Source organism: Phoxinus phoxinus (assembly GCF_949152265.1).
Source record: "Phoxinus phoxinus genome assembly, chromosome: 19".
Classification (NCBI taxonomy): domain Eukaryota; kingdom Metazoa; phylum Chordata; class Actinopteri; order Cypriniformes; family Leuciscidae; genus Phoxinus; species Phoxinus phoxinus.
In genome coordinates this window covers 30691155-30701435 of record NC_136894.1, presented here as the reverse complement: position 1 = coordinate 30701435, position 10281 = coordinate 30691155, and the positions used below count along the sequence as shown (strand labels likewise).

At 38.3% G+C, this 10281-nt stretch overlaps 2 protein-coding genes across 2 annotated transcripts; both read left to right on the top strand.

The window, feature by feature from the left end:
• Positions 1–2268: 2268 nt before the first annotated feature.
• Positions 2269–3561, top strand: LOC306986533 (beta-2-microglobulin-like; the record flags this gene model as incomplete). Its single annotated transcript, XM_079589844.1, has 3 exons — positions 2269–2557; positions 2699–2814; positions 3076–3561. 3 exons carry the CDS (start codon positions 2269–2271, stop codon positions 3187–3189), a joined length of 519 nt encoding a protein of 172 aa, XP_079445970.1. The 3' UTR covers positions 3190–3561.
• Positions 3562–4762: 1201 nt separating this feature from the next.
• On the top strand, positions 4763–8406 carry LOC306987503 (zinc-alpha-2-glycoprotein-like). The gene is made up of 6 exons (XM_079591841.1): positions 4763–4992; positions 5245–5490; positions 5576–5839; positions 6133–6408; positions 6624–6744; positions 7596–8406. The coding sequence occupies exons 1-6, from the start codon at positions 4914–4916 to the stop codon at positions 7738–7740; spliced, it is 1131 nt and encodes a 376-aa protein (XP_079447967.1). The 5' UTR covers positions 4763–4913; the 3' UTR covers positions 7741–8406.
• Positions 8407–10281: the final 1875 nt, after the last annotated feature.

Genomic DNA, 10281 nt, shown 5'->3' with positions numbered 1-10281 from the left:
ATCAAATGAACAAATCATGGTTTTGCAATATTTATTGGAAATTACACAATCTGACCATCAGAATGAAGATGCCACAGTGCAGGCCCGTAAGGTTGTGGGAGAAGTAACCTAGAGCAACCTAGCTCTAGAATTGAGGCACACCAGTTCACTAATACCTTTAAAAAACACGACACAGTACCTTGAAAACAAGACGATTTTTTTTAAATAGCTAGTTTGTGCATTTGAATTCTGACATGACCTATCATCATCGACAGTTTATTTTTTTTTCTTACCGCTGACATGGTGCGTCAAATTTGAAAAGTGAATGACGATACGGAAATGACGTCAATTTGAAAAGGAAATGACGTCTGCTGTCCATCCACTGGTGTCCAGCCACTGGTGTCTAGCAAGAAGTGAGTCTGCGGGGCTGCAGCTATAGAAAGGCTAGATGGCTCAAGGCGGAGTCAGCTGTGTCGTCACTTGGCGGCCATCTTAGGTCAGGAGACTGCGCTGCTGCTCCCTGCTGCTGTGGACGGAAGGTGAGTGACATACGCCAACTAAAATGCTCGTAACTTGCTGAATTCTTGACGGATTTACAAACGGTTTGGTTTATTACAAACCTTATTAACGTGGCTATGATTTGTGCTGATGCCGATGTTTAAATTGTAGCTTCACGTTGTGAGAAATGCTTAACATTGCAGCGTAGCTGTGTATAGCCGCATCCCTGACGTTTATGACACACCAAGCCGTTTGAAAATCGGTTGAAAATTGAGCAAAATATAGTTATTTCAGCACTACATGCACAATAGACATTAATGTTATAACTGGACGAGCGGTCCTGTTCTAAGATGGCCGCCGTGTGACGTCGTCGGGTCCCATTGGCTCTCAGCGCCGGTAAGCTATCTAGCCTTTCTATCCATGTCTATGCTGACACCAGGGGGGCAGTGTTCCGGAAGACACTGAAGCATCCCCGGGCGCCGCCATTGGCTAGCGGACCCCCACCTGCTGTTAGCATTCCATTGACTCCCATTCATTTTGGCGTCACTTTGACAGCGAATAACTTTACATCTGAGGGGTTTAAAGACACCGTTTGTCCATTGTTTATTTCAAAAGAAACACAAAAATGTATAAAAGGCTCCATTACCTTGTATCTTATGTTATGGCCCGTAGAAGCCGTTTTTGTAAAAATAGGCTAACGATTGCGTCATAACCGCGCGACTCTGTCGCACAAGTCGAGAAATTACCGTATGGACAGGCAGAGAAGCTCACAGGCAATCGGGAGGACGTGGAGGCATAAAGTCAAGGAAGAAACCCATAGAGAGATAAAGTTGCTCCCGCTGCTGCTCATGGACAGCTAATGCTCACGCTCTCCGTCTCTGAGAGATTCGGAAGGGAATGATTCAGATTTCTCTCGGCACAGCGACTAGAAGACTGACAGCTGTCAGACACGTTGCTCACGTCACCAAGCTCAGTTTGAGTCTGCGCAGTACGCCTGGCGATCAGGAAGTGAGTGCTTCAAATGGGCTTCACTTTTCTCCGTTGAAGTCTATGGGGTCGCTGTGTCCATCTTATATACTGTCTATGAGAGCAACTGCGCGCAACTGCAAAATCCGACACGTGCGCCTTGCGCTCGCTAGAGTTTTCTTTACATACGTCGGCATGACATCAGAGCAAGGCAAACCGTTTGTTAACCACAGACCTTATTTCAGGCGATTTAGCAAAAACCCATTCAAAAAACCCATAGACTTTAGGGCGAGGGAACCGGAAGTGCTAAATTGCTAAAATGCTAACTCACTAATTCGTTTTGGCCTACAAAGTGACGTCATAACTTCGGCCCTCTATTGATCCCAGTTTGGTCACGTGCTTTTTCTGCTCTGCTGTGATTTGTTAGATATGGTGGAGAAAACAAGTCTGACCACCAGATGTCACTAATGCGCATTGGTTTAAAAGCTTCTTCGTTTTTCGGCACAATTTGATGAAAGCCTCAAATGCTTCGGTTTCACGTCACTAGTGCCTTGTCCAAATACACACACTTGCGGTCTTTGCACTTGACCACTATTTGGCTCAAGTATTCAAGTAGGCATAAAGACTGCAAGTGTGTGTTGAACCTTTGATTACTCGATGGAACTCACTTATAGTCTTGCAAAAAATGCAGGTGTTTACCAAGCTTTTATGTATTATATTTTAAATAGATATATACATCATAATGTCATCATTGTTCTTTTTTAAGAATATGAAGAGCACTTTTTTTCACAGTTCCAACTAATTTGGAAATATTTATCTATTATTATGATTTTATGTTTCTATGCACATTCTCCAGATGTCTCTGCGAGTAAATCTCCAGATGATGACAGTAAACTGGTTCTGATCTGTCTGGCCACTGGTTTCTACCCCAGAGATGTTCAGATGTACATTAGATTGAACAGAATTAATTTTGAGGATCAGACATCTTCAGGAATCAGACCAAATCATGATGAAACCTTTCAGATGAAGATCAGTGTGAAGATCGACAGAAACCATGTAGGATCTTATCTGATCACTCACAGCAGTCTGACAGAACCAGTTTCAGTAAACTGGGGTAAAAATCCCAATTAAGTGAATATGCAGAATGGCCTTTATACCGTAACACTGCTTCTGCAAGTATAACTTGCAAATAATCAAATAATAATAAAGTGCCTCAATTCTCTCCAACATGTAAATGCATGTTTTTATTCTGCAGACAGAACAAGTGTTGACAGTGAAACAGAATCTGGATGGTGTTTTATAGCAGAAGTATCGGTAGCGGTGGTTGCAGGTCTAGTGTTATTGTGTTGGCTGTGTTTCAAAGTTCAAAAGGTGAGTTGATGATCATTATCTTGTTTAAAATACATCTTAAAATGCATGAATCAGGAATGGATATATTGACAGTATATACTGTATGATGGCAGAAGCATCTGAAATAATATACATTTAGATGATTTTTCATTATTTGTTTATAATGACTCTATGTGGTTATAAGATGAATGCATTAACATCTTGAATCCTGCAATAAAGCGGATATGTGTATGTACACATGCTGACGTGTTTAGAAACTTCTGCGTTATCTTCTTTTCTCAGGTTCAAAGTCAGAATGCTGTAGAATCACTGACGTCAGTCCCGAATCCTGACACTGAACAAGCTGAGAGTCTGGTCCAGTATGAGACAGGAGTCACACTTCTCACTGGGATCTGAGTCTCCTCTCAGTCATCGGCTGCGTTTACACTGCAAATCTTTTTTTTTCTTCAGCAAGAGTGAATGGTTTTGAGTGTAGAGCTTCATTTTGATCTGAAAATAGGATGTTTGGGGAATTGGCTGAGACGTTATGGATTTGTGTCTTCTTTTTTGAGAATACGAGGCATAGTTTCAAGAAATGTGTTGAAGCAATCGAGAAAAACTGTAATGCACAGATCAGATAAAAAAAAAAACATTTTAGATTTTTTTGTCCCACCGCTTTAGACACCATCTGTGCTTACATTAATTTTAATGTGCATACACAAAATTATTCTGTTGGTGATCGATTTATATGCGTAACTATTTATGGATAAGTTTAAAGCTGCAATCTGCAAAAAAAAAAAATCTGCAGATTTTAATTATTTTACCATTTTTAATTATTTTTTCATTATTTATTTATAGTAATAATTATTATTAGCATTAATAATTAACTTTTTTTTCAAGTTTTTAACTATTTAAAAAAAAACATTCTAGGCTGTTGTGAACTGGGCTTATTTGTTTAAAAATGGCATGCTGAGAAAATATATTTTTTATGATTTGTGCATTGATTGCAAGCAATCCGAGGCAGATCTTCATATTTACTTGCAAATGTGAAGATTCATTTCTGTAGCTCTGATTGATTTTAAAGTGTCATTTTGGTCCCTGAAATGGGTGACACTACCTGAGCAGTTGAGTTTATGCATGCTAGAAAACTTATGCAAGAACACACATTTCTTGTATGGACAGAGCAAATGTTTAAAATGCAAAGTTAACTTGAAAGCTCTGACTTTTGATTGCTATAAGCTGAATGTAAGCAGACTCTGCTTCAGCACAATCTTAACAACACTGAAGTACGAGGTTTATCTGTCAATCAGATGCATGTGTAAGTCACACTCATTACTAGCACAATACTATATAATATACTATAACAGTTATAGGCTCCTGTCATTTACTTTCAGAATTGTCATTGGACAGTGGAAAAGTAAAACTGTGAAATTTCACCATTTAAAGTGAAAATAAAATCTCTTCCTATCAACGCACAGAGCTGCAGACCTTTGTCAAGAACCAGCCCTGGTACTATATGCATTAAATGATAGGGACATTTTCCTAGCTTAGCCTGTTAATGTGTGCTGTGGGGGTGATGGGCTGATATTGGACTGATCACTCAGTGAGAGAAAACACATGTATTAAAAAAATGAATGCTGTAGGTTGAATGCATGCACTGTTAGTCTCTTTAAAGTGTCTGATAAATGCATAAATGTGCCTTTTTGTACAACATCTGTTTTCATAGTGCACTGTAATAAATGAATGCGTCTTGTGTTCGTTGTTCTTGGAGACCTTTCAGAGAGTTTAAAAGAACAAAACTTGTTTGTCTTTCATGCATCATTTATTAACTAACACCAAAGACTTAAATATAAAGTTGTACACTTAAAATGTTTTATTCCATTGATTGATTCTCATGTTTGAAACCATGACAGAATGTTTTATTGTATGTTCACAGTTTAGGATAATTGTAAAAAGATAATACAATTACGTCAGGAATGAAAACGAAAGTGTAGTTCCATGAAGCAGCCAATGAGGGGCAGCAACGCGCTCAATGCAAAGCGGAAATGACGAGAAAACTTTCACTTTATTTTAAAGATGTGTTCAATGAGCTCGTCTGAAATATAAAGGACACATATGATTGATAGGCTGTCTTTTAAACCATGCTCGGTATAGACAAAGGAATATTATTTCTTATACTTTTATGGCTTTTTTTTCTCAGCCCTGCGCTGGCGCTGCAAGGTAAGACGGTTTATTAGTTTTAGTCAACGCACGGTCGACGGAAATGTTCTATAAACTATTTTGTAATAGATATTATGAAGTTGAATGTAAAATAAGATACATTTGATAGTTTATTTTATTATAGTAGAGTTTGTTTTCAGTATAGTTTAAGGTAGTTTTAACAACCTATCGTTTTAGGGATGTGGGAGGAAGCGCGCGCTTCTGTTGTTTCTGTTGTTTAGCTCATTAGTTTATGTTTTCTATGTTCCTCAGAGAAACAATTCCTCTACTACGTGTTTACAGTCCTGACCAAAGCAGACATATTCCCAGAGTTCAGTGCCGTGGGTATTGCTAATGGCAGACAGATTAAACACTTCAGTGATGAAGAGCGAGTCTGGGTCAGAGACGGTCGGACTGTGTATGACTGGACAAATACTCCTAAAGATCCTCCAGATTCTAGAGACTGGTTTATACATCAGCTGAAGATGCTGTCAGACTGCACAGACTCACGGTGTTCTGGTGAGATTCATGCTTTATTTTCATGTTATGAAACTTCATTCATCAGTAGCCTATGTTTCTCACAAGTGTTGTTCTGTGATTGTAGATCATGTTCTTCAGAGAATAATCGGCTGTGAACTGGAGAAACTTCCTGATGGATCAGAGAATATGGCTGTCTTTGATGAATATGGATTTGATGGAGATGATTTTATGGCCTTTAATTATGACACTATGCAGTGGATTGATAAAAACCCCAAAGCCAAAGAAACTAAAAAGAAATGGGATCGTAACACTGGACGCAACCATTTCATCCAACATTTCCTCAAGACCTGCACTGACTGGATCTCAAAGTTTCACAAGACAGAAAAGTGTAAGTTCTGATAAGATCACTTAAATTACACATGTGTGCGTGTGTGTGTGTGTGTGTGTGTGTGTGTGTGTGTGTGTGTGTGTGTGTGTGTGTGTGTGTGTGTGCGTGTGTGTGTGTGTGTGTGTGTGTGTTGATAATTCACCTTGTCATAATTTTATTACCCTATATTGTTGTTTCCCTTGTTGTGGGACACAAACACACACACAAATAATTCACCACACAGAAGCCGTTGAGACCGAATACATTTATGTGCATATAATTTCACTATGATTTTATGTTTCTTTCTTCTGCAGGTTCTCCAGATGTTCGTGTCTCTGCGAGTAAATCTCCAGATGATGACAGTAAGCTGGTTCTGAGCTGTCTGGCCACTGGTTTCTACCCCAGAGATGTTCAGATGAACATTAGATTGAACAAATACATTGTTGAGGATCAAATATCTGGAATCAGACCAAATCATGATGAAACCTTTCAGATGAAGATCAGTGCGAAGATCGACAGCAACCATGAAGGATCTTACGACTGTCAGGTCATTCACAGCCGTCTGAAAGAACCAGTTACAGTAAACTGGGGTAAATATGATCATAAATACAGTCTTCAGATAATACAGTAATGGTGCGTCTGCGTTAGTCATAATTGTATCAGGAGAATATGATGATGCTGAAATAGATTCATGTTTCTGGTCACAAACAATTACAGTTAAAGTGCATCAATCCAGTTCAACCGGTGATAATGTTGATAAAAAGACATTTATACTGGTTATATTATATATATCTTTATTCTGCAGATGGAAAATGTTTTGACCGTGGAACAGAACCTCTAAGTCGCATGAGCAGAATCATTATACCAGGAGCAGTTGCAGTTCTAGCTGTACTTTTACTCCTCATTTGTTGGCGAATCTACAAACGGTGAGTTCTAAATACTCAACATGATTATTGTTGTTTTAAATCTTTTATTATTAAATATCCTTGTTTTAAAGACATTTTTTAAATTTAGAGTTGGACAGTTTGACTGCATATTTACCATATTTGAATTGTATTTGTCAGGCACAAACTAAGATTTAGATTATCCAACACATTTTTATTCCTTCAGCCATTTCTAATCTGTGACCCCTCTATTTTAGTAAGAATACTTAATAGCGGTGTAACAATATTTCGTGTCATAATATATCACAACACAAAAGTATCGTGGATAGTTCACCCAAAATGAAAATTACTGTGTGAGAAAATAATTCAAGTTTACAGAGTTTTAGTGTCAGTACTTCATTACACAATATATATAATGTTGAATATAATGTATAATAATGCAATAGGGGAATATTTGTGTCCTGATAATGCCAAATGTCTGATGTTACCAGTAAAAAGTGGCTTACTTTATTTTAAATATATCAAGTCAGTGACAGAGATCAAGCATATTCGTCTAAAATAATTCAGTATTTTCATCTTCAAAATTATGAATATTGTTATTCTGGTGTCTCTTTACATGCATTTTAGCATTTTAATCAACAGAACATTTTTTGTTAACCTTTTATCATGTCTTGGAGTATCGCAATAAAACGGTATCGTGAGTTCAATATCGTGATATGTATCGAACTGTGACATGAGGGCATCGCTACAATCCTAATACTTAATCATGATGGTCACTTTTTTATTCTGTTTCTTAATGACTAGATGCAATATGACTCTTGTGATGGAACGGCTGCCTCCCCTTATTATCTTATTATTACCTCTCTCTCCCTTAAACCGCCCCCTTTCTCCAGGTTCCCGAGTCGTGTGAGAGAGAAGAGGGGAGCTGTAAACGAGGGTGATGAGGCACACCTGAAGATAATGACGTCTCTTTCCCCGCACGCTGGTGTCCTCGTGGGTCCAGGGAGGGAGAAGCATGTGACGCCGCTGACAAGCTAGGATGCCGGGCGCTGTTTCTCTTATTTGCCGTGGCCTAGAGAGGACAAGCCACTGTGCAGAAGCACCACAGACCAGATGAGATTAGATGAGGTGACAGAGAGAGACATATCTTTAATTTGTTTTGTTTTTTACTGTAACAATTCAATTATAGAGCTCTGTAATTAAAAATGAATGGAAGTCTGTGATGGCCCCGATGCAGCCACACATCAGTGAGCGGTGATGTTGCGCACGCACATACCTACAAACACCCATTACTCATATGTTCTTGTAATTTATCCTGCACATTCTGTTGGTATTTTTCTTTCCTAATTGCTTGTTCTTTTTCCAAGATTGATTATTTGTTAGAATATGCACTTAATTATAGTGTAAATGTTTAACTAGCTTTGGGATTGATTTTGTCGTTGTATTAGTGAAGTTGTTGTTTTTGTCTTCCCTTATGTGTTATTGTGGACTAGTCCATTTGTATAAATGTGTCCTTGATGTTTAGCTTGGCAGATCAGTTCAGTTTGTCTTTACATGTACTCAGTTGTTTGAGTTTAGTTTGTTCTGTTGATCTCTTTTATAGGCCTAACATTTATTTGATAATTTGGACTTTGTTTTCCTTTTTTTTGTTGAAACTTTTGTATATGATTTTTTGCATTCAGTAAAGAAGATATTTTTTGGGAACCTATTTCTCTGGCCCTCATTCCTTGACTGCTTGGTCCCTCACAAAGTCAATGGAGACATATGACTAGTTAATTAGAGCGCTCTAATTGTAATTGCTACTTGTAATAATTGAATTGTAGAGCTCTCTAATTCAATTCTTACTAGTAAAAATGCAATTACGACGAGTAACACTGGGTACAATTTAAGCTAAAACGGCCCTTACCTGGACTAAGGGTGTAACTTTGGTTTGAGAAGTGGGAGACACACAAAATGTTTTCGATTTGAATCCCATTTCCTTTATTTACATACATTAGGTACTATAGTGATACAAAATCCAGGACATAATTAAGTTGGTTATAATGAAACATTCTGCCAAAACGAATAGTAATGTGTACCGGTATATGTATATGAAAAATATTTCTTACTTTCTTTATTGTTTAATAGGGCCTGGTCGCCAAGACTTGAGAGAATCATTTTATAAAGTCAAAAATGTTCACCATTAATGTTTTTTGTGTAAATAAAATGTAAATAATGTGAGACCCAATTTCCACTGTAATGTAAAAACAACATAAAGACAGTATATTTTAAATAATTGTTTAATGGCATTTTTTATGAATGAAGGCCAGTATCACTGATAATAATAGGTTGCTGCTGATGTCTCGATGAAAATGATTTCCCCCCCTAAATTTTAAACATTTATAAGGCTTCAAAAAATATAACAACTTATACTTATGTGAACTTAAAACAATCTACACATAAACCCATAATAAATGTCATATTTACCTGTACCTTTCCTCTCTAACAGGTACGAAATATACAGAAATTGAATAAGGTTATAAAATATGCATAAATTACAGATTAAATATAGATTAATTCTTAGCTACACATGTTCTTTGATCAAGATCAGTGAGTAATTTGCTCTGTTCCCCTTGTTCTTTGGTTATCTTTACTGAAAGACAGAATTAGAGGCTGAAATACTAGTAACATTGAATCGAATACATAAAATGGTGAATACAGTAGGGTTTCTTTGGACACCAGCACACTCAGGGGAATGAAGAGGCTGATGAAATGGCAAAAACAAAAGCAAGTAATTAGAAGTAATGTATATATGGAAAGGTTGAGTGTGTTATTCAGCAAGAACTAATGAAATTATGGCAAACAGAATGGGAAAGGGAAATAAAGGCAGACATTATTTTTCTATTTAGTCAACAGTGAAATATTCCATAAATATAGGTTTAGGAAGGAGGGATAGTGTGGTTATAACTGGACTTAGATTGGGGCAATGTGCATTGAATTATGGGCTGGCAATGGTTGGAAAAGATCCAGATGGCAGATGCATATGTGGAGAAGTAGAAACTGTGTGCCGTGCACTAATGGACTGTTTATGGTATCGTATACAGAAATAAATGTCATGTACTCAGAGCTGTCGGAAGCTGGAACTTCAAGTTATTTATTAAAAATCATTACTTTACTAAGGACTATGAGACAACAAAAATTGTTATCAACTTTTTGCACTGGACTATATATAAAGGATATAATCTGTTAAAACGATTAATTCTTCAAATGAAGTTTTCAACCGCCCAGAAGCAGACTGAGGCTATCAAACACATTCTGCCCCGACGGCCCGCTGCTGCCTCCACCCAGCCGTCGGCTCAGACGCCTCAGCCTGCTCGCCGTCGAGGGCGCCCTCCCGCGGCTCCCGCCCCTCCCGCACGGCCCCAGCAGCAGCCTTCACTCGGGCCGCGTCGTTGAGGAAGCCGCAGGCAGGCGCCACAGCCCTCTCCAGCCCCGCGCCCCGCTAAACGCCAGGCCAAGCGGCGCTCCTGAGACGGGCTGCTCAGAGATGGCAATCAGTTCTTCACAGGAGATGGTAGCAGGACCACTCCTTCCCCCGGT

Coding starts and splice junctions, on each gene's coding strand:
- LOC306987503 (XM_079591841.1), top strand. CDS start 4,914: ATGCTCGGTATAGACAAAGGAATATTATTTCTTATACTTTTATGGCTT. Junction 5,840..6,132: donor GTTTCACAAGACAGAAAAGT/GTAAGTTCTGAT, acceptor TTTCTTCTGCAG/GTTCTCCAGATGTTCGTGTC. Junction 6,745..7,595: donor TGTTGGCGAATCTACAAACG/GTGAGTTCTAAA, acceptor CCCTTTCTCCAG/GTTCCCGAGTCGTGTGAGAG.